This window comes from Mustela erminea, chromosome 18, assembly GCF_009829155.1.
Source record: "Mustela erminea isolate mMusErm1 chromosome 18, mMusErm1.Pri, whole genome shotgun sequence".
NCBI classification, from domain to species: domain Eukaryota; kingdom Metazoa; phylum Chordata; class Mammalia; order Carnivora; family Mustelidae; genus Mustela; species Mustela erminea.
The window spans coordinates 44,823,837-44,848,698 of record NC_045631.1 but is presented as its reverse complement, the minus strand read 5'-3'; the positions used below and the strand labels follow the sequence as shown (position 1 = coordinate 44,848,698).

The window sequence follows — 24,862 nt, the reverse complement described above, 5'->3', positions numbered from 1 at the left end:
ACAGACTGGGGGCGCCTGGACGGCTCAGTGGGTTAAGCCTCTGCCTTCGGCTCAGGTCATGATCTTAGGGTCCTGGGATCGAGCCCTGCATTGGGCTCTTTGCTCAGCAGGGAGCCTGCTTCCCCCTGCCTCTCTGCCTACTTGTGATCTCTGTCTGTCAAATAAAAAAAAAAAGGTATTACAGACTGATGTCCAGTTAACACGTTTTTGACCATTAGAGTATATATACCTTTCATTGTAATATCTGTTTATTCAAGGGACTGCCTATATCATTCTTTGCTTATAAAAATAATTTTTATTAGTCTTTGGCATTAGATTTCTATTAATCATAAAATAAGAAAAATTCTCAACCTTATAGCCCTTCTTTGCTCCTGTATGAAACCTTTAGGGCATTTGTCCCTTTGGGGCTGACAGTGGTGCTGACCATGGTGCTGCCTGTGTTGCTCTCCGTGGTACTGTCCATGGTACTGCCCGCTGAATTTGAAATTGTAACAGCTTGGTCTTTTCTATTTAGGAAAACTGACCTTAAATTAAAGCACATTTGAAAACTGTAATCTGGGGGGGCCTGGGTGGCTCAGTGGGTTAAGCCTCTGGCTTTGGCTTAGGTCATGATCTCAGGGTCCTGAGATCAAGCTCTGCATCTGGCTCTCTGCTCAGTAGGGAGCCCTCTTCCCCCTCTCTCTACCTGCTGCTCTGGCTACTCATAATCTCTCTCTGTGTGTCTAATAAATAAATAAAATCTTAAAAAAAAAAAAAGAAAACTGTAGTCAGCAATAATATTTTAATACACTTATTCAAGTTTCTTTTTCTTTTTTTCTTTTTTTTTTTTTTTTAAAGATTTTATTCATTTATCTGACAGACAGAGATCACAAGCAGGCAGAGAAGCAGGCAGAGAGAGAGGAGGAAGCAGGTTCCCTGCTGAGCAGAGAGCCCGATGCGGGGCTCGATCCCAGGACCCTGGGACCATGACCTGAGCTGAAGGCAGAGGCTTTAACCCACGGAGCCACCCAGGCGCCCCTCAAGTTTCTTGATACACAAATGATACACACATGTATATACACATATAGGTGTTTGTGTATATGTAAATACACACATACATAAGTACACATCATGACATTATAGAATTGTTTTTCAGTCTTTAATGCACAGAATGGTATCATGTTGTATGAATCTGCAGTATGGTTTTTTACTCAATATTATATTTTAATAGTCTATCCGTCTTTTATACATTTAAATTATACATATTTTAACATTTAAATTATACATATACATACAATATAATTTATAATTATACAATTAAATATATATGAAGTTTTAATTTTCATTGCTGTACAGTATTACACATTCTGAATAGGCCACATTTTATTCCTCATTCCCCTATTTGATCAGTGTTTTTCAGTGTTTGTTACAAATAATGCTGCAAGGAACCTCTCTATAGATCTCTTTTTAGATAATTGTTCAGGAGTCATTTTGGTACAGACACCTGGAAATGGAATTGCTGCACCAAGTTGCTCATTTTTACATAAATATTTCATTCTGTACTTATCTTCACTATATGAGGAAATAGGCTCTCTTGCTTATGAAAATTACTTAATGTGTAACCTTTACTTTCTAGAAAATGTTAAGACAGAACAAAGCACCCAGAAGTGGAGGCAAGAAAGTCTATTGAAACTTTCAGTTGAGATTTGAACTTATTCTTTGATCTTCAGTGAATTTTCTATTCTGTACCCTGGCTTTCTTAGTTAACTTGCTTTTGAAAATGTTTATCTTTATGTGTATCCCCCTTTACAATGGCAAACCAAAATAATTAAAATATGATTATACAGGCAATTTCATTCAGAGAATTTGTAGAAAATCTTTACATATAACTCAACTGTGACTAGATTATAAGAAATAAGTTTAGGGCGCCTGGGTGGCTCAGTGGGTTAAGCCGCTGCCTTCGGCTCAGGTCATGATCTCAGGGTCCTGGGATCGAGTCCCGCATCGGGCTCTCTGCTCAGCAGGGAGCCTGTTTCCTCCTCTCTCTCTCTCTGCCTGCCTCTCTGCCTACTTGTGATCTCTCTCTGTCAAATAAATAAAATCTTTAAAAAAAAAAAAAAAGAAATAAGTTTAGAACAGAATTTCGGGTATGGAAGAAACAAAGGTTTATATACTTCCATCTTCTTGTTTTACAGATGTGACAAATCAAGACGCAGAAAGCTAGATGATTTACTTAGAATCTTTTTTTTTTTGAGATTTTATTTATTTATTTGAAAGAGACAAAGATAGTGACAGTGAGCATGAGCAAACACAAGCCAGGAGGAGAGGGAGAAGCTAGCTACCTCCCTCCTCCACACTGAGCAGGGAGCCCAATGCAGTGCTCGATCCCAGGACCCTGGGATCATGACCTGAGCTGAAGGCAGATGTTTAACTGACTGAGCCACCTAGGTGACCCCTAACAGAATCTTTTGAAACAAAGACTTCAACTCCAAAATTCCTTTGTCTTGCCTACTTTATTAATAGCATGGAGATTAGGTTTTTTGCTGTTATGTGCTGTTCATACAAAGATGAGTTAAAAACATGGTTCTTGCCTTCTTTTGCATGTTGTGCATGGAGTACTTACTGTAGTTTGCTGACTATAGTAGGTGCTCAGTAAATATTCTTGTAGTATTAAAAAAGAAATGTCAAACTCTAAGTTGCTCTGGAGCAAATCCGCCTAGTAAATATTGTTTCTCAAGCCTTTTTTGGGTGGGAGGGGTCCTACACACCTACTTGGTAGGGCAATAGAGTCCACACACTTCTCACAGTAGCTCTTGCTTGTGTCAAACAAAAATCTTGTTTGAAAGCAGCATGCTATGTCAACTCCGCTGGTACTTCCCATGCTGTCATTTTGTCCTCTGTTAAATGAGAAGGAGGAAGATGCAGAGACCGTGTGGGAAGAGCTGTGATTTCCTGTGAGAGTCCGGTGAGGGATAAAAGTAGAGGGAGAGTGCTGTTCAGTATGTCCTAATTCAGAGGGGAGCAAGACTTCAGTGGTTCTATTATTTTCTTCAATCTCTGCCTGTGTCTCCCTCTAGTGACGGCCATGGAAAACCCCCTTTTGGTCGAATTCTTTTAAGCTTCATTTATGTGAAACTTGTAATTACCACAGCACAGCAAGTATTTGGTGTCCTTGAGGTTTTAAAAATGCTTCTTCTTTTTCCCCCTAGTGTCCTTATATACATTTGACAAGGCGAAACAATGCATTGGCACAATGACCATCGAGATTGATTTCCTGCAGAAAAAGAGCATTGACTCCAACCCTTATGATACTGACAAGATGGCAGCAGAATTCATTCAGCAGTTCAACAACCAGGCGTTCTCAGTGGGACAGCAGGTGGTTTTGAATTTTCTTTCATTCCTCCCACTTAATAGGCATTCCAACCCCTGTAGTTGTCTAAAATAATAATTCTGCTTTTTAGAAATTGGGAGGAGCTTCATATATGGACAGATATATCCAGTTGAGTGATAAAAAGTGATGGAGATTTGTTTACTGAACCTCTGAGTCCAGTCAGAAAAATTCTATAGTAGCTTTTAGGGTTACAGTGTCATATTTAATTATAGCAACTCTTTCCTCTGTGGATTTGGAAACACCACAAACTTATATGTCTCAGATTTCTTACTTTTCTTTTTGTGGGACATTCATGTGGGACATACATTTGTCTCAGATGGCTTTCTCTTTTACTGATATTTCTTTAGAAAAGTCATTCTTAATTCTTTGATTGTGAACTAACTTGAGAATCTTAAGACAATTAGGTGTATATATTTTCAGGTTTTTCATGGAACATCTGAAGCCTAGATTTTTTTATCCTTAAAACTGATATGCTGATCTTGCCTTTTTTTCTGGACTTCAGTTAATATATTGTTAACATCCTAGGAAGAAATTCTGTTCTTTTATAATTTTACTTAAAAAGCTGTGTGAGTTCATATTTGCTGCTTGTTTGAATGTGTAAACAATCATTTCTCTTTTGACCTCATCATGACTTTTTCTCCAGCTTTGTGACTTTTCTTAATTGTTTCTAACTCCTTCCTCCTTTCATTCATAGCTCCATACCAGTAGTTCTCAAAGTGTGGTCCAGAGGCCTCCGGGGGATCCCTGAAACTCTTTCAGGGGGTTTGCAAAGTCAAAATTATTTTCATAAAAATGCCAAGATGTTATGTCTCTTTTTCCTCTTATTCCTTCATGAATGTACGATGGAGATCTGCAAACTATGTGATGTGTGCTAGCTCATTGGCACACTGACTGTTAAAGCAGATGAGAGGGTCCAGCTATCTTCCTTTAACCAAGACATTAAAGAGATTTGTAAAAATGTGACAGTGCCTCTGTTTCCATTTTCGTTTTTTATTTTGGAAATTGGTGTTCTTTTTTAATAAGTTAAAAATATGTCATTTATGTTCACACATAGTAAATTTATTGTCATTTTTATATTAACAAATACATTTTAAGTTTCTTGTTCTAATTTTTACTTTAGTGAACACCAGTGGATGTAATCCATTTAAACAAAGGCTCTTTGGGGATTCTCAAAAGTTTTTAGGAATGTAAAGAGACCCTGAAACCAAAAAGTTTGTGAATCGCTGCTTATGGCATTCTGATCTCTAGTGACTTACCTGGACTGTCCTTGCAGGCTGTCATCTGGGGGAGTATGTGGAACAGGCAGTGAGAGAAGTGGTAGAAAGAACTAGCTTTTGGATGAAAGGAGTGTCACTTCTTTGGATTCTCTCATCTAAGTGTAATGGCATAAATCTGGAAGAACAAGACCAGGCATCTGGATAATCCCTATGTTATGATAATCAAACTTTCACAAGTGAAACTGAGTCAGTGATAGAAAAGGGTTATAGTGCATTTATATATTTTTTATTTTTTTTAAAGATTTTATTTATTTATTTGACAGACAGAGATCACAAGTAGGCAGAGGCAGGCAGAGAGAGGGAGGGAAGCAGGCTTCCTGCTGAGCAGAGAGCCCAATGCAGGGCTCAATCCCAGGACCCTGAGATCATGACCTGAGCCAAAGGCAGAGGCTTTAACCCACTGAGCCACCCAGGTGTCCCTGCACTTATTATTATTTTTAAGAGTATTAGAATTGGGATGAACCTCAGAGTTTATCTTTTTTTTCCCCCCTCAGAGGTTATCTTGTCTAACCTCCTCATTTTGCAAATGAGTAATTTTTAAATTCAGAGAAGGTAAATGATTTGCCCATGGCTACACAGCCACAGCCATAGCTGAGACAAGAACCCATTAGTTAACCGAACAGTTAATTAATTGAACAAATACTTACTGGATAACCTAGTATGTTTCAGCTACTATTTTAGTCCCAGCAGCTCAGAACAAAATACACTCATTTCCTATTCTTACAGAGCTTACTTTCTAGTTGGGAAAGACAAAAAAAAAGGAAGAACTGCCATGCACTGTTAAGTATTTTCATGTAAGTAAAATGAGACAATGTGCTGGAGAACCAGCATGGTTGCTGCTTGAGATTAGATGGTCCAGGGAGGTTCCCCCAGGTGACAGTCTGCTGATCATTTGGTGACCACCTGTCCATTGCTTTTTGAGCTGTGCTGTACTCCTTCTGGACCCCTATACTTTTTGATGAATAATGATGCTGAAATTGCTTACCTAAACGTCATTGTTTTTTTACCCTTTCCTTTAACATTACTACTTTAATAGAAGATGCTTTGGTATTTGTAATCATTTAAAACCCAGTAACATGCAGATGTCTATAAACCCATGAGAGAAAAATCCTCCAGAGAAGAAATAAATATCTCACTCCAAATCACTGTTCTTGTATCGATTCCCATTTGTAGTGATGAGTAGTGGCAGGATTGGCGGTCAGCTTTGCCTGCTGTCGTTATCGTACATCCCAGCAGAGAGGGCCTAGGTTGTAGAAGGCGCTCAGTAAATACTCGGTGAATGAATGAGCATTGAGAAGCTGTCTGTGAACTGGTATGGCAGGGATTTGTATTGGTGGTAGAAAGGCATGAATCTTCGAGTTATGGACCCAGGACCCACGCTTGAATCCTGGCACTGTCATTGGCTAGGACTCTGGCTTCCGTTGCTTAGGCCCTCTCTGGATCTCAGCTCCCCTGCTAGTAAGACTGTGGAAGACTACCTGTTTCCAAGAGAGTTCGTGACTGTTAAGTATAGGACATCCTGTAGTGTTTGTTTGGCACATGAAGATAGTCAGTGTTAGTTCCCTTTTCCTCTCATTGCCTGTGTGAGTCGTTTGCCTGTGGAGCAGATTCGAGAGGGATATACAGAAGAAAGCTGCCTTCCCTGCATTTGGAAAACACTGGTGATGATGTGAGAATCCCGCCATTATATCACGAAGTGATTTTTCTCCCCTTATCTCTTTTTGACATAGCTTGTGTTTAGCTTCAACGAAAAGCTTTTTGGTTTGCTGGTAAAGGACATTGAAGCCATGGATCCTAGCATCTTGAAGGGAGAGCCTGCGACAGGTAAAAGACAGAAGGTATGTTTTATTTCTAATAATCTCTGTGATGTGAATTGCGAAGATTAATTTAACATTTCTAGCCATTCTCATGCTCAGTGTTTTCTTTCATTGTATGTACTCTTTCTTTTTAGGTAGTAGGGAGAAAACATTGCTTTTATAGCTAACACTTATCAAAGTATAGTGTGAATTACACTTAACTGCAGACTTAATAGTAATTTGAAGTTTGTATGTGTACTTGTAATCTGGTTGAATGCAGATAATTATTGTACATAAATAATAACTGTAAGTCAGGCATTTTCAAAAGATACATGCATTGAAATTAAGTAGAAATAGTAGAAGGTGGTTAGGACAAAAATGAAGGGAATTTAGATGATAGTTTGGAAGACTTGCTTTGCTCAAAGAGATCTTACTTCCCCTTCATTTTTGGCCTTGCTATGAGAAGTCCAGAAGTTCACTCTTAGGCTAACTACTAATTATTGTCTTTCTATATAGATTGAAGTAGGACTGGTTGTTGGAAACAGTCAAGTTGCATTTGAAAAAGCAGAAAATTCATCACTTAATCTTATTGGTAAGATTTGCAATTTTTAGAAAAGTCTGAATAAAGTGGGACGATCTCTGTTATCATATGTGACTCAGCTACCGTGATTTTCAAGTCTGGGAGGAGAATCTGTTGAGAAGGGTTATCACGAAATCACGCAGTATTTCATCACTGTCTGATGTGCCAATACAGATAAAAAGTTTGGGGCACCTGGTGGCTCAGTTAGTTACTCATCTGCCTTCAGCTCAGGTCATGATCTCTGGGCCCTGGGATCGAGCCCTGCACCAGGCTCTCTGCTCCACAGGGAGCCTGCTTCTCTCTCCGCCTCTGTTTCCTGCTTCCCCTGCTTGGGCTCGCTCTCTCTCTTTCTCTCAAATAAATAAATAAATAACTCTTTAAAAAAATAAAGTTTAAACCTTCACTAGGTCATCATTGTCCATTAAAAACAGAATGTGGGCTCTATGTGTAATTTTTAAATTCCTAGTAATCACACTAAAAATCTGGAAGAAAATACAGAATAAAATTAATTTTAAACTTTTTTTTAAGATTTTATTTATTTATTTGGGAGAGCACACAAGAAGGAGCAGACGGAGAGGGAGAGAAGCAGACTCCCCTACTGAGCAGGAAGCCGGGTGTGGGCCTCGATCCCAGGACCCAGGGATCATGACCTGAGCTGAAGGCAGTTAGCCAACTGACAGTTAGCCAACTGAGCCACCCAGTTGCCCCTAATTTTTAAACTTCTATTTTTGAGATCAGTTCAGGCTTACGGAAGATTTGCAAAAATAGTTCAGAGAGGTCCTGTATGTTTCGCCAGCTTCTTTGGTGTTAACATCTCAAATAATCATAGTACAGTTACCCAAACTAAGTTAACATGGCTATGTCGCTACTAACTAACCTACAGATTTTATTTGGGTTTCACTAGTTTTTTCATTATGTCCTTTCTGTTCTAGGATCTGATTCAGAATCTCACATTGCATTTAGTTGTTTAGTTTCCATAGTCTTCTCTGGTCCCTGACAGTTCCTTAGGCTTCCACTGTCTTCATACACCTTGGTGCATAACGTGTCTGTATGCACATTGGGAACTGGTTAGTTATTTGTAGACTGCCCCTCACTTGGTGGTGTGTTAAATATGACATTAGCATCATTTCTATTAGTGACTGAGTTAAATGGTGAATGTGCAGGTAAGGAAAGTCTTTCCACAGATTCATAGCTCAGTCCTACTCTTGTCTGTTAGGTAACGCAGACTGGACTCTAAGAAAAGTAACTCAACCAGAATGATGATGCCTGTATGGTAATTCCGATTCAGGGTGATTTTCACTGTGCTGATATCTTCCCAAGTACAAAGCAGAGGATTTTCACTGGTTGTATACCATTATTTCCAAGGTTATTCACTTTCAAATATGTGACCTTTTTTATTGATCCATAAATTATCATTCCCTCTTTGCTGTTTTTTTCTTAATTTTGCAATAAAATATTTGTTTTATAAATTACTGATATTCACTCAAGAACAACTCACACACTCTAAAATCTTAAAATTTTATTTTATTTTCATAATGTTTTATAATTCATTTTGTTGCTTAACATATTTCAAGCCTCTTAATACACCTCAACAATATAATTTTTAATGATTATGTATGTTGTCTTATGGAGATCAGATTTTTCAGAATCTCCTATTATTGATCCAGTACATTTCTGAAAAGATTTCTTTGTATTTCACACACCTTTCATACACCATTTGTTAAGGTATCTTATCTTAAGGGAGTTGCATGACTTTCATACAATGTGGGTATTTCTAAGTTGTGCAAAGGTGAGATTGATGGGCTTTTTTCCATTGATAAATAAAATTGTGTATTGATTTAACATGCCCACAAGAGGGCAGTAGAGTGTAAGAAATATATTTTTCATAGCTTCATAAAGGAAATGAGTCCACAAAACCCTAACCATAAAATCATCAACTAGGTAAACTTTTTCTAATGTGACGTTTTCTTCCCTAATTAAAAAAAAACTGTATCACTTTATTTTTTGTTTATCGTAGAGTGTATTAAGGCACTTTTATTGTTTTTGAGATGGCTAATGTGGTTCTCTTGAGTTACTTTAGGTGGCACTATGACATTTAAGTTAGATTGTTTTTATCTTTGAAAATTAGGAAATGTTAATTTTGAAATCATTAAGACCTTAGGATAATTTTAGACTTCTGTGTGCAAGTGGGGGAAAAAACAAATGACATCAGACTTACTCAGTGCATCTTTTCAGGCTAAGGGGTTTATAAACTTAATCTAGATAAATACATGTATTTTGAAATCTACTTGCTTCAGGAACCTTGAGGGATTGCTAGATTTCAGTTGCATTTCTAGCAACTAGTGTTGTCTTCATCAGATGTACACATGGTGTTTGCTTTCATCAGCCGAGTTAGTTAACTTGGTTAGGATTAGAGGTTAATAAGACCAGTCTCCACGGATTGATTACAGATGGACTACTGCATGAGTTTAGACATTTTAGAAATGTTTTATTGGCCCTGAGTGGGTCCACACAACTAGTTAACATAGCAAAACTCATTCTTCTTATTAGAAAACCAGCTAAAAGCATGTTCATCTTTGCATAGGATGATAGCTTCTCTTTATGCATTAAGAGCGCCCAGCGATTTCTGTCTTTTTTCACCTAGTCATGAAATTCTTGTTTCACATTTGATTACCTTTGTTTGACATAGGCAAAGCGAAAACCAAGGAAAATCGCCAATCTATCATCAATCCTGACTGGAACTTTGAAAAAATGGGAATAGGAGGTCTGGACAAGGAGTTTTCAGATATTTTTCGACGAGCGTTTGCGTCCCGAGTATTTCCTCCAGAGATTGTGGAGCAGATGGGTGAGTTTAAAAAGGAAAATTTGATAAAATCTTGTATTGTTAAAAAAAAAAAAAATGAAAAGAAAAGAATGCCATGAAGTGTTTTTTTAAAATAACATTTTGAAATTATTTTTCAGACATGCTAGTGTATTTTTGTGTTCTAATTTTTTCTTTTTAAAAAATGTTCAAAAAATTTTTTGAAGTATTAGAATATTTAAAATTACATTTTAGTGTTGGGGGAAGTAGAAATATTTGTGGCTACTTTATCTTATTAATTTATTTATTAATTTAAATATGTGTATGGACATATTTAGGAATTTCATTTTATTTATTTATTTATGAATGTTTTTCTATAAGACACATTTAGGAATTTCACCGGACTCTAAAGAGCCACTGTGGGTCTAAGATTTACGCTGCTGCATCGTCATTATCTGTTAGACTGTGGGCATTGTTCTTATGTTAGCTACGGCCTCTTTTTATTGTGCTGTTGTATTACCCGATTAGTACATCTTCATACCTAGTAAATGGATTCTTGGCATGTTTTTCAATTAGATAAGTTTGATCCAAGAAGACAAATGCAGGATATACATGGGAGTTTCCATATAGTTGGCATATAAAAAATGTGCTATTTTCATTTATCATTTCCTTCTTGAAGGTTTATTTAATTTATCGTTGTGTGAAGTGGCTTGATTTGCTATAGTGGAAATGCTGTCATGACTGTTTTCATATCCATATCATAGGTTGAATTGGAATGTGTGCAACAGAATTTCTGAGAAAGGAATTTATAACATAATAGCTTCTGGCAGACTGTTAGTATAAAAACAGTATCTTAAAAAAACCTGAAGGAATATGAATATATTACTCCCTTCACCTCCATCATTCTTTATCTTTCCATTGCTACTGGCAGATAAAAGTATGGTAGGGAAAAGAACTGCTTTCTAGGCAGTAAGTGCTTGGTTCTATTAGCCGCCTATTGTTGGTAGCCTTTCTGCCTGGCCCTTCACTCTGATAAATTACAGGCACAGCACACACCTGTTCTCTGGGTAAAGGTCGAGTTTGGAGTTGGATTAAGAGAAAATGACAGAGACCCTCATCACCTGAGTTTTATACACCTTGAGATGGCAATAACAGACTTTTTTATCTGAAAGATAACAAAGGCCAAGTCCATAAAAAACAGAATTTTAATTTGGAACACAGTAAAAAATGTGGTAATTCACTGTCTTGGTACTGTGTATTTTGAAGCACCGTAAGTCCATAAAGCTTTTTGATCAAGACATGGAAATATTGTTTGCATATATTTTGGGTATCAGGAGAGATAAAAGGTTGATTTTAAATGTTCTGTTATTCTTATGGCACATTTTTCACTGGTTTTCACGACTGAGCTCTATGCAGAGTCTAATGATTCTGTTTCTTCGAACATTTATATTATCCAGCCAACAAGTAGAAAAATAATGGCTTCTGCTATAAGCTGCATTATAAATATTTTCTCACAGTTTTTGGAAGCGATCAAGGATTCACTTATTTAGATATGCATTTTCTGTTTGTGCATTATGCAAACCCTGCTCATTAGGGTCTCTGTCTGCAGTTGGGTAGATGATACAAAAAGGAGCAAAACTCATATTGGTCAACTTGTGACTTTGCCAGCTGTTGGAGAGCTTGGAATTCAATCAAAACAGATTTGGAATTTTTGAGTGAATTTAATCTGTGTTTCTGCAGTCATATTGAAATTAGTTAAATTATAGTAGTTGGCTTTTTGTTATTGTCATCATGTTTTTTGACTAAGAACCATGGATTTGAATTTTGTTTGTGAGGGCTACTATCTAGAACCTTTTTTGTGGACTTATTTTTCTAATACTTTTACACTAATTGGACAAAAAATGAATTCTGTTCTTTAAATAATTTTTTTTTTATCTTTATGGCTTTTTGCCGTCAAGATACATGCTACCAATTTGATTTAAAAGACAAAAAGTATAAAACTACTTTTGCTTTTGGGCTAAATTGAAAGGCATTATTTTCTTTATTCTGAATGAAGCTCATTTTTATAGTAAAATGGCTGGGAAATAAATCTCTTGCTATACATGTATCTTTCCCCGTTTTCCATTAGAGTCTTCTTTTTTCCTTTGAATTTTGGGGGAATTACATAGTAGAATACCTCATTACAGTCTAAGAACAGTGTAGTTATAAAATTCCCATTAGGTTTTGGTAAAGGTATATAAAACTACAGATTGCTACATTTGGATAGAATATAAAATGACCCTGTGCAAGTTCCTTTTATATATACCTATGTTCTTTTACTCTGCCAGGTGGGAACAAAATTGTCTAATTTTTTCCTCACTCTTTATTAACTAAATAGCTAAACATCTGTGGTTGGGGATCTGATTAGACACTGGGTATGATTGTTTAAATCAATTAAAATTGAAAAAATAGTGATTAGAAAAGAATAATTTATGTAGGTTATGGAGCTGTTTTGTTTTGTGTTAAGCAGAGAACTTTTTTACTTTTGGTTTGAGACCAAATGGTGGTGTTTACCATGGAGTCTAGAGTTATGTCTGCTTTGTTAGTAGGAATCTTAACTAAATGGATCTCTTTACCCGTATATCAAAGTTGCAAGTTCACAGAGTGATCAGTTTATAATTCTTTTCTCTCATTGTGTTCAATGAGTGACAATTTTGCTTCTAGGTAAGAGTTCTTTCCTTTTGCCCATAAAACTTCATATTCCTTTTCACCATTGAGGATGTAGTTTAGAAATGTGCAAACTGTTGCTGGTGAGGGGTATGAAGACCAAAGGGCTGACCAGAGGCGCACAGTGTCACAGGAACGTTCGAGGTCAGGTAAGGTCACGCACATGCAGTCAGTGTCCTAGGAGCTCCGTCCGAATCCCAGGGTAGAGGCGTGGGCATCACAAACCGGTGTCTCTAAGTCACAGTGAATGACCTCAGCAGCCGATGGTGGTCCTCTAGCTCAGTCAGGTGGCAGCGTGTGTACTTGTGTTCAGTCACTGTGCTTTTCTCCCTGGCAGGCGGTTTTATGGAGAGTGTTGCGGGTCATTAATTGATCAAGTACCTCAGTTCTTGTCGTGGCTCTTTTGTTGGCAAAGCTAGACATTCTGTAAAGAAACTTCATTTTTCAGCATCTCTCCAATTACCTGTAAGCTGTAAATGCCAGGACAAAAAGACCCACCAAAAAATCCTCTTCAAAGGACAGTGGAATGATTGTTAAAGAATTAGCACCTCTTGATGTCGTTTTGGGACTGGGTTTACATGTAGCCAAGGAAAGGGGCTTTGGCAGAAGTTACCCATCTTAGAGCTGGAAGGAACGGGTGTGCAGACTGAAGGCCTCCAGCCTCACACTGCCTTTCGGGGGCGCTATACCTTGCCGAGATCCAGGCTACCTAGTGGGGAAGAGAGCCTCTGTGAGCTCTTGTGCCCCCTCCTTTCTTGGAAACAGACTCCTTTTGGTCCCCTTTCTCCAGGCCTCCCTCTCTAAGCCCATGTTCAATCTGTATTTTAAGATTTCTTTTGAAATTCTAGAGGAAAGCAACTCTTTTCTGATACCGTAAGGGGAACTGCAGTTACTCTTAGGCGTAGAGCGCCGAGAAGATAAGGAGCCGCTCAGTGGCAGGCAGACATCTTTCACACGCTAAGAACAGTGCAAATAAAATACGTGGAAGAAAGGGCACTGAGGTTTTGTATGCGCCATATTGGGGAGAGCGAGAGTTCTTGCTCAGATTAACATAAACACTGACACTCTTAAGATGCATTTTCACACCCCCACTCATGAGGGGAGATTGCAATTTAAATGGGGGTTAAGACATCTAGCCGAACTCCAGGGCTCTGTAAAAGGAGCCCTAAGGCTAAAGAGCTTATCTGAAATTTGAAAAAAAGAAAAAAAAATGAAGCTTTCTGACATTCATCTTTTTTTCCTTGTATTAGTCATAACTTGCTTTTCAGCTATATTTTAGGTTTTGAATGCCAACCTGACATCTGTTCAAGTCTGCCTGTAATTTATTAGGAAAGGAAAAGAAAGCAGTGGCTCACTAGTTAGAGATGCAGAACTCCCTCTTCTGCTTTACCACCAAGTACTTATAGATGATGCTTGAATAGGAAGCAGTAATAACTTACTAATTTACTAATTCCAACTTTATGTTGGGAAATTTGTCAAGTTTTTTTTTTTTTTTAAACTAGAAGAAGAAATGGCTTATGACCATGTGATTTCCAAAAATCTCTAGAACAGGATTTAGAGCTAAAGCAAACACCCTAAAAAAATATTATAGGTACTTTTTTTAAAGTAAGTTAGAATTTTTAACCTTGAATTAATTCTTTTATTGGTTTTAATTTTGTACGTGAAATTTACTTATATTGGAGCAGAAAAAATGTAGCTGTCTCATATCTCAGAGTCAAACCATATGTAAATTCAGTCAGCATTTTTTATTAATAGATAAACTCCTAGAAATAAATCTTTCGAGGAGGCAGAGCTGTCTGTTGAGTCTAAGCTAATGGATTAGGTTTGCTGGAAACTACAGGTCAGTTACGTGTCCATAATTGAGTCACTAGTCTAAGTTTGAACCTAAATGGCCAGCAGTAAGGAAGTAATTAAACTACACTGCATGCTCTTAGCCTTGCTATGGAACACAGCGAAATGGGTCTTAAAATGCTACAGCTCCTACTATATAGAGATGTATTAATAAGATATGTATATGTGTATGTGTGTGTATATATATATATATATATATATATATATATATATATAAACTGAAAGTAAAATGCATTAAATTGAAAAAAAAATTGTTTACTTATGTGGAAGGGAGGTTAGGTTGGGAAATACAGGGAGATTTTTGTTCTTTTACTCTCTGTATTTCTGCATCTGAATGTTTTACTGTGATCTTAGATTTCTACTTGTGTAGTTAAGAAAACAACCAAAAGCCTTGTTTCACAGGCTCTTTTTTGTGGTGGCTTCACTGTCAGCAAAGCAAGGGAACGTGAGAACAGGTGTGTCCCATGTCCTTCATGAGGTTTCCGTGGAGAAGAGCACAGGGGTAAGGGGAACCCCCCCCCCGACTTTGGTGGTAACCCTTGACAGAGGGGACTCAGAAGCACCTGTCCTTTTCCACTGAAAAGAGAAAACCAGTTTCCTGATATGTAACAAACTACTTCCTCCTATTACTTTTCTGCCTTATATTAATGGGTATAAGTAGTCTGTACTCCCTGCATTTGCATCTGGGCCTTTACTCAGCTGTGGAAGCCTAAGAGGGGAGAGCGTGGGACACAGGGACTTGAGGGAGAGCAGGCATTGTGATGTGTGAGGACCTGTGCTTGAGTTTGCTCGGTCCTTACACCATTCTGCCAAGGAATCCAGCTCCTGCAACTCCTGACGTAAAGTGGTGGGTATTTCTTCCCTTGTTACTCCCGTGTTGAGACTGGCGATGATGATGTCGATGACAACGGTGGCTAATGCTCCTGTAGTGCCAGGTGCTGATCTAACTGCTTTACATAGGTTGACTTATTTAATTCTCACAACAACCTTATCAGGTAGGTACTGGATCACCCCCATATGGAGAAGGGAACTGAATCTCAAAAGGTTGAGTGACTAGTCCAAGACGTATAACTAGGGAATGGCGGAGTCAGATTTGAACCCAGGCAGTCTGGCCTCAGCGGCCGTACGCTTAACACTTACATTGTTCTTCTGTCATGAAAGCCTGTCCTTTAAAGCTGCTAAAATGGGCCTTCTCAACCCCACTTCTTGGGGCTTCTGAGGTGGTTTTTGAGGGAGTTAGAGCTGAGGGTTTTTCAACTGTGGCATCATAGACATTTTAGGGCCTGATCATTATTGGGTGTGAGGCACTGACTGTCCTGTGCATTGTAGGATGTTTAGCGGCATCTCTGGCCTCTGCCTACTAGATGCCAGTGGCTCTCTCCCCACTCCTAGTGGTGAGAATCACAAATATCTCCAAAGACTGCCAACATGGCCCTTGGGGGGCAAAATCGCCCTTGGTGATCTAGTGTAAGCACTTGGCTTCCCTTTGCAGATGCAGAAACTATGGCCCAAGATCACTAAGCAAGTCACAGGCAGAACTAGGACTAGAACTTGGTTCTCTTGATTCAGGAACCCTTGAAGGAGGAGAAGGAAGTGACTTACTTAGTTTGTCCAGCAAGTAAGTGGCTGAGCTGTGGTTGGAAGTAGGACGTCTGGTTCCAAATTTTGATTTTTCAGCTGTTTCTCCAGGTACTGGAGAGATGGAAAGAATCAGGGAGTCAAGGAAGCCCTGAAGTTTAGGTCAAAGAATGTTTTATGATGAGTAAATAAGTGCCACTTTTTCCTTTCTCCCTAAATTAATTCTCAAAGAAATTTGCCAAGTTTGCCATATAGAAAGGTTCTGGGAACTTAGACATGACAGCCTAGGAGGGTGGGACAGAAGAGAGGAGTTAACCGAAACCCTGAAGGTCTGTAGGTCTGGCCTCATGCCCCCCGCCATTGCCCACACACCAGTATAATTAAGCATTCAGAAAATACACTGCGGATGTCAGACTTCTGCATTTAGGTATCAGATAAGACAACTTTCTAACTGTTTAAACTTTTCCAGCCTCTCTGTCTCTGCTAATGAATTAAACCACCTGCTTCTTCATCTTCCTCTTTCTCCCTGTTCCTCCTCCTTCTCTTCTGTCTCCTCCTCACCCCCTTTCCTCTTACCCTTGTTCTTTCTGAGATTAGTGGCCTTTTCCAAAATCTCAGATTTTGGAAATCTGAGAGTATTTCCAAATACGGCAGGAGAATATTGACTAAAAATGTAAAGATCTCTTCATCTGTTTGGGCTTTAAAATTTGAGCAGAGAAACTGTCCCAATTGAGATTTTTAAATTTTCTTATTTCTGGCAGATTTTCTGGGACTTAAATGTGACAAAAATCGGTGGACTTCTCTTGGCCTGGAGAAGAAGTATAAGTGCTCAATGTATGAGAAGGAAGGAAGTTTCTGTAACACTAAGGTTTTATTTTATTTTTTTAAAAGATTTTATTTATTTATTTGAGAGAGACACAGTGAGAGAGAGCATGAACGAGAAGGTCAGAGGGAGAAGCAGACTCCCCGTGGAGCTGGGAGCCCGATGTGGGACTCGATCCCAGGGCTCCAGGATCATGACCTGAGCCATAGGCAGTCGTCCAATCAACTAAGCCACCCAGGCGTCCCAACACTAAGGTTTTATAAATAAACTATGTTTCTAGTAACCAGATCCATTCGAATTATCATGAGCTCAAAGACATAAAGCATTGGTTGTAGGACTGTAATGTCTATCTAATACTTACTAATAAGTCTAGTCCACTTTCTTCGTGTGTTTTTCGGTACCTATGGTATCATTAATACGGGAAGGAAGTGATTGCTATGGGTGTATCTGGAAGCTTTGTCTTAAGTGAACTCAGAGATGGAACATTAATGCTAAAATTAAATAATCACTTAGAAGTTAAGCACCATAACCTAACAAGTGATATCAGAAGTCAGTATATGGTAAAGTGCCAAACGAGCAGTATAGTGAAAAGTCCTATAGCAATTTTAGGAGAGAGAATCCCCGAAGACTTCATGGAGGATGTGGAGCTTGAATGAGGCCCTGAATGCTGAATGAATTTGGATAGGAGGAAAAAAGGACGGTTGTCCATGCGCTGGGAAGAGCGACAGACTCAGCAAGGTGTAGAATTCACAGCTTAGACCAGTCTAGCAGAGCTGTTGTTGGAAGAAGCAGGAAATTAGATTTAGAAGTTAGATTGGGGTTGTATGTGGAAAGTGATGAATTGGGAGATGAGGACTTCTCTCTCTCTCTCTCTCTTTTTTTTGTAAATACTAAACCTCTTTGACCTTCAGGACAGACTCCAGTGCTTCTTCTATGCTTCCTCCGTACCTTGTATATACTTAAAGTGTAGCTCTCTTCTTAATACCCTATAATTTTTCATTTGTATTACACTCATAAGGGGGAGTTTCTCAACCTCAGCATTTTTGACATTTTGGATAATTCTTTGTTGGGAGAAAGGCCTGGTCCTGTTTGTTGTAGGCTGTTTAGCACTGTCTCTGGCCTCTATCCACTCAATGCCAGTAGTTCCCTGCCTCCTTCCCTCTGTGTAGTGATCGAAAGTATTTTGCCTGAATGTCAGAATTGCCCTGCATTGAGAAACACTGCTCTAAGACCTTTGAAGGCACAGTCATAGCGTCTTTTTAGCAACGTGTTATCAATATCAGGGCTGTTTGGAATGTGGCCTACAGACCATTGCTGGACCATGAACCATTGTTACCAGTCCAAGATGAGATAAATATTGAAACAGAATAAGATTTTAGAAACTTTTTTTTTTTTTTTTGACAGAGAGAGAAATCACAAGTAGGCGGAGAGTCAGGCAGAGAGAGAGAGAGAAGCAGGCTCCCGCTGAGCAAAGAGCCCGATGCGGGGCTCGATCCCAGGACACTGAGATCATGACCCGAGCCGAAGGCAGCGGCTTAATCCACTGAGCCACCCAGGCACCCCGAAACTTTTTTTTTTTTAACAATTTTATATTAGCACAATGTTTTTTATTGTATTTTGCAAAAATATTGATTAGAAACTTTGAAGGAAAAAAACTGGGCCTTAGCATAGATAGTTTGAGAAGTATTGCCCTACGTAAATATTTGCTAAATGAATGAAACTTTTTAAAAAAGATTTTATTTTTAAGTAACTCTGCATGCCATGTGGGACTTGAACTCACAACCCCAAGTCAAGAGTTGCATGATCTACCAATGAGCCAGCCATGCGCCCCTAAATGAATGAAATTTCTGAACAAATGATTATAATGAGGAATCGGAGAATTTTTAGCAGTGGAATAAGACGAAGTGAATGTTTTAGAATAGTTAATTGGTTATTCTGTGTGAATGGATTACTCTAGAGAAGAGGTGGAAGACTGCGTAGCTTGGGAGACCAGTAGATTCTCCATTTGTGTGGTCCTTAGAACCTGTATTGGGGTGGTGGCAGTGGAGCTGGAACAGGAAGAAAAGACACAAAAAATGTTACAGAGATGAGATTGGCAGAATTTGGTGATTACTGATTGTGGGTGACAGAGTTGGAGGGGAGAAGTCGGGTCTCACTGAGCAAATGTTAGAAATGAGAAAACCAGGAGGACCTAGTTTGGGGGGATTGGAGAATATCATTGTATATCTTTTCATTACCATGAGGAGAAGCTAGAACCTGAACTGAAGACAGGAAGAATTACTGATACTTGTATTTAGGAAGGCTAGTTCAATCTCCGTTGACCACTCTTTCTTTTCTTTTCTTTTTTTTAAAGATTTTATTTATTTATTTGACAGAGAGAGATCACAAGTAGGCAGAGAGGCAGGCAGAGAGAGAGAGGAGGAAGCAGACTCCTGGCCAAGCAGAGAGCCCAATGGGGACTTGATCCCAGGACCCTGAGATCATGACCTGAGCCGAAGGCAGAGGCTTAACCTACTGAGCCACCCAGGTGCCGCCTTTTTTTTTTTTTAAAGATTTTATTTATTTAGACCACTCTTTCTTGAAATATCCTTTTTACTTGGTTTCTCTCACTCCAAGGGTTTCTGATTTTCCGTCTACCTCTGGCTGTCTGTATTGAGGGGTTGTGTCTGTGTCCTTTAAAAATGCTGGCGTTCTTCAGGACTCTGTCTTAGATCTCTTTTCCTCACTCTGAGATTGTTCTGTGTAGAATTTATCACATCCATTTCCATAGCTGCAGTTAGTATCTTTATGCCATCGACTCTCAAATATGCATATTTTATCTCCGTCTGCTTAAAGCTCCGGATTTTTATCAGTATAACCTGTTGTCTATCTCATGATCACACAAATAAGTTCAAAATTGAATTTATTCAGCTGCCGGCTCCATCCTCCCTAAACGTGCTCCTGCTCCCGTTTTCTGTCTCAGGCAGTGCTCTGGCCAAAAAAGTGGGCACCTTCTTGAACTCTCCTCTCTTCCTCCCTTCCTCTTCCCAGTCAGTGCTACAGTTTCTCACCATCTCAGACCTGTCCAGTCTGTCCGTCCCCGCACCGCCCTGCCATTCCCTTCATCAGGACCCCTTGCCTGCATGGCTCCCCAGGCCTTCAGCCTTGCTATTCTCCAGTCCATTCTTCACAGTGTAGCTGGAGCGATTTTTATGAAAAGGCAAGTCTGATCCTGTCACTCCGCTGGTTAAAACTCTCCTTCGCTCTCCTCAACTCCCTGCTTGGTTTATCAACCCTATGTGTCCTGGCCCCTGCCTAACTTCCCCTTTTCCTGCGGCCTTTGTCCCTCCCCCATGCCCTGGGTTCCAGCCAGCCTGTCCTATTCCAGTTCCTCTGATGGGTCACGCTACTGTCCCTTTCCTCTGTACCCCCCGGGTGCCTTTCACCATCTTTTTATCCCGCTCCTGTTCATCCTCACTACCAAACGCTCCATAGAGGTGGCTGGTTGGTGTGATGACTCCGTTGCCTAAGGTACTCTTACAGCTCTGTAAGAGGCAAAAATCTTTAATCATTGCCTTTAGTCAAATGTTTATAGATCTGTCTCCTTATCTTAAACTTTTGTTGCTATTGAAGGTAGTTAACGCCTTAGATTATCCTCTTGTAATGTTTGGTAATTGCCTATTTTGAATAGTGTTTGTTGATAAGGTAGTCAAGGGGACACTTAGAAATATTTTTTCTTTATTTGTGAACTCATACTTTGGCTGATTTATATTTACTTTTTATCACATTCCATCAGAGAGGAGTTGGTAAATGCTCTACGACTTGTATAAATCTTGTCAGTTTCTTCCATGTGAATACTGGCTTAGAAAAAAGACTATCTTGATAGGATACTGGTGGAAGGGAGGTGGAAGAAAGAATTAGGGATAATGTTAGCAAAAAGGTGCCCAGAACTTAACACAGGATTATTTCTAAGAGTATTTCTACCGTGAGAGTACTTCTACCGTGATTCTAACGAGACTTTTCTTAGAGTTCCATATGACTTGTTACTTGGACCAATATACCTTTGATTATATGTTTATAATTTTTTTAAAGAACCTGCAAGAAATGTGGGTTTTGCTTTGTTTTTTAAATAACACAATGTTCTTTCAGGTTTTTCAAAGAAGTTAGAGTAGACGGCAGTAAATCCCTGCCATATACCATTTTCTTAATGGTGTAAAATTTGACATTGAAAGTTACTGTAGGTAATGTATTCAGCACTCAAAAGATTTCCCGTACATGTGGCTTTGACTTCTTCATTAACACCTCAGGCTCTCACATGGTATCTTTTCTCTGGGCAGGTGATAGTTTGAGTTCTGTTCCTATTCCAGAGTGACTGAAAATTGATATATAAAGATACATACATCTGTAGCTTGAACTTCTCTACCGTTTATACATGTATTTACTCGAACTTATCCACAATGATGTAATTTTTTTTGGAAGTGCTTTGATTTTTAAAAAATCGACCTAGAATCCTGTCATGAGGGAGAAAACTTAGCAAGACTTAAGAGCCTTTTGATAATGAATGGTTACTACAGCATAAACCTATAATTAGAATGCTGGCAAGCCACACAGATACATTCAGTCAAATCTCAGATATACTCAGGAGAATTATCCAGACTGCTGCTTATTAGTGCATTCCAGGGACATCTCTATGCTGATCCACAGCTACTTTTTTGCCTGACACTTTTCCTGTGTTGCTGAACTTTTTCTACAAGACTTCTATTGATTGATTCTTTTTTGCTTTTCTGTTGGCCACCTGATTACTTGGCTTCTTCTGTAACTCCTTATTTAGGCAACAGTTGTGGCTATGATGAGCTTAGACCAAGGGAGATAGAGAAGATGCCCTTTGCTTGAGTTACAGATTCTCTGTAAGCTCTTCTTTCTCTGGGTGGAAAAGGTTGCCAAGATGTGCTAATAAATGACAGAACTCAGGTGTCCAAAATTCAGATTTGTCTTATAAGTGGCAATGGTTCCAGGTGGGATACTGTGTCCTCACGAGGAGAGAAGGATGATAGTTTTTCACTGTAGACAAAAGATTAAATCCTTGTCTTCATTTTATTTAAAAGCGAATTTTTATAAAGTTGAATGGGTTGAACTTGTAAGTTGAATAATTCTGTTTTTGACAACTCATGTAAGAATTTGAAGGAAAAGATCATCTAGAAGGATAGCTAGAAACAGAATAAAAGACCTTATTACATTTATTACCTTAATTTTCCAGTCCATTCTCAGACAGTATTTTGCCCCCTTTCGCTTGTAGCCTCTTTGCTTTCTGTTCTCTATTGCTGCTGTCAAGGTATGACATTTGCTCAAAAGGATTGTCACCCGCTTTGGATTTTCTAATACTCTTCTCTCTGAGATAACCACAAGTAGACAGTGTATCTGTAAATATAGTAGATTTAAGTACATTAAGATAGCTATATATCTAAATCAGAATTAGACCAGGTTAGAGTAGGAGACCTTAGAAATTATCTAGTCCCAAATTTTCCAAATTTACTTAAACTTATTTAGGCATACATGAAGATAAGGTTGCAAGGAAACATCAGTTTTGAGAAACACTCATTTTTGTTCATGTCATTCTTGGCTTGTAGATTTGTAGAGGACATTGGGCCCCAGAAGAGTAAGCAGCTTATTTAAGCTACAGTCACAGGAAGGGGGGCTAGAATCCAATTTGCCTTGCTCCCAGCCTGGTACCTTTCGGCTTCTTGATTCAGCCATTGAAAATAATTTGATTTATTACTGAGTTTTTTAATTCCAGATTTCACAACTTGGATGTGAAGCTATACTTCCTATTCTCTAGAATAAACTTCATTATTTTTTGAAGTCTGAATTTGATTCAGAAAATTCCATCCTGCCTTTAGATCACTTCAGGTTTTCTGGTGGGCCTGGAGATTCCAGGGATAGTACTTTTATTTATTTTTTTAAATCTGCTCATCATCTTCCCAGCTTTGATAGGGTCTTCTAGATCTCTCAGATCTAAGATTTCTGTTTATAAAAATACTTTTATTAGTTCTTTTAATTATAGAAATACGTGTTTATTATTTCAAAAATACACATGAATAAAAAGATAATTAGTGTAAAAAAAACTTGAAAACTGTTATTAATATCTGGAGTATATTGTTAGTTTTTGCTTTGGATATATATATACCCATGTGTATATATGTATGCATGGAGGGGGACAAAATTGTATTTTACTGTTTTGTAACCTCTTTTCCTCCACTCAGTAAAGTTTTTCTTAAATATTCTATACTTTTTTTATTTTATAGAATGAAAATGTCATAGCTAATCAGCCCACTACAGTTAGATGTATCAATTATATTTACTTTTTCACTATTATACACTATGTTGTGATAGTGACCCCTGAAGCTAAATGTTTTTTTACATGTCCGTATTTATTTGGGATAAATTCCTGGAAGTAGAATTGCTGAATCAAAGAGCATTCCCAAATGTAAACCCTTTTCTCATGCACTGCTAAATTTAGAGTTCCTTCTTGAAAAGTCAAAATGTTATAGATGAAATCAATCACTAAATAGGTTCTCTGGAAGAGAGAGAGAAATGTCAGAACTCTAATGGTTTACTGGGAAACTAATGGGCAAGGTCAAGAGTTTGGGAGCCTGGTCTTAGATTTGTCATTGACTGACTGTGTGACTCATTAGTGTAGTTTCCTCATTAGTAAAAAGGGCGCAAATCGACTAGATACAGAAATGTTTCTGGAACATTTGCTTCCAAGTTTGGGTATTTATTAATAATTATGAATAAAGCTCCTGTAAACATCTGTGTACAGGTTTTGGTGTGGACAGTAAGTTTTCAACCATTTGGCTGAGCACCAAGGAGTGTAATTGCTGGGTCATAGAGGAGTAGGTTTAGTATTTTAAGAAGCTGTCTTCCAGAATGGCTGTGCCATATTGTATCTCCACTAGCAACAAATGAGAGTTCCTGTGTTCCATATCCTCATCAGCATTTGGTGTTGTCAATCTTATGGATTTGGGCCATTTTAATAGGTGTGTAGTGGTATTTTGTTGCTTTAATTTGCATTTCCCTGATGACATATGATGTAGGGCATCTTTTCATATGCTTATTTGCCGTCTGTATATCCTGTTTGGTGAAGTGTCTAACATCTTTGGCCCATTTTTAATTTGGGTTGTTTTCTTATTTTTGAATTTTAAGAGTTCTTGGTATATTTCGGTGCTTCATCACGTGTGTCTCTTGCAAATATTTTCTCCCAGTCCGGGGCTTGTCTTCCCATTCTCCTGACGTCGTCTTTCACAGAGCAGTTTTCAATTTTGGAATTTCAAATTCCAGCTTACCAGATATTTTTCCCACGGATCATGCCTTTGGTGTTGTATCTAAAAAACCAGCGCCATACCCAGTGTCATCTAGGTTTTTTCCCTATTTTTTTTCCCTATGTTGTCTTTTAGGAGTTGTATTGTTTTGGCGTTTTACATGTAACTCTGGGATCCATTTTGCATCCTTTTTTTTTAAGATTTTATTTATTTATTTGACAGAGATCACAAGTAGGTGGGGGAGGGGGGAAAGCAAGCTCTCTGCTGAGCAGAGAACTGGATGTGGGGCTCCATCCCAGGACCCTGAGATCATGACCTGAGCCAAAGGCAGAGGCTTAACCCACTGAGCCACCCCGGTGCCCCTGCTTTAGTTTTTTGTGAAGGGTGTGAGGTCTGTGTCTGGATTCCTTTTTTTTTGCATGTAGATGTCTAGTTGTTCCAGCACCATTTGTTGAAAAGACGATCTTTGCTTCACTGTATCGCCTTTGCTCTTTTGTCAAAAATCAGTTAGCTGTATGTGTGTGCATGCATTTTTCAAATCCACTATTGAATACTCCTAATTTTTTTCTGCTTCATTTTTTGGATCATTCCTTTTTTATTTTTATTTTTTTAATAGCTTCAGTAAATTATACGTGAACATAAGCAGTAGCCCCTTATTATCTTCCCAGCCTTTAGTCTCTTTTTTCTTTCCTGGAATATTTATTTCAAAGCTCATTGTCTTTGCAAAACTAGCTGGTTCTGTCAGAGAATATTGTGGGAGTTACAGGATCTCAGCATTGCAAG

General features: G+C 38.5%; 1 protein-coding gene across 2 annotated transcripts in view; it reads left to right on the top strand.

Annotated features, from left to right (window-relative positions):
* NSF (N-ethylmaleimide sensitive factor, vesicle fusing ATPase) overlaps window positions 1-24,862 on the top strand; it is a 150,629-nt gene that overhangs the window by 39,949 nt on the left and 85,818 nt on the right. For both annotated transcript variants that reach the window (XM_032320088.1, XM_032320087.1), the window contains exons 5-8: window positions 3,189-3,355; window positions 6,378-6,485; window positions 6,960-7,035; window positions 9,713-9,868. In XM_032320088.1, coding sequence (XP_032175979.1) covers window positions 3,189-3,355; window positions 6,378-6,485; window positions 6,960-7,035; window positions 9,713-9,868 — 507 coding nt within the window. The remainder of the gene's footprint in view (window positions 1-3,188; window positions 3,356-6,377; window positions 6,486-6,959; window positions 7,036-9,712; window positions 9,869-24,862) is intronic.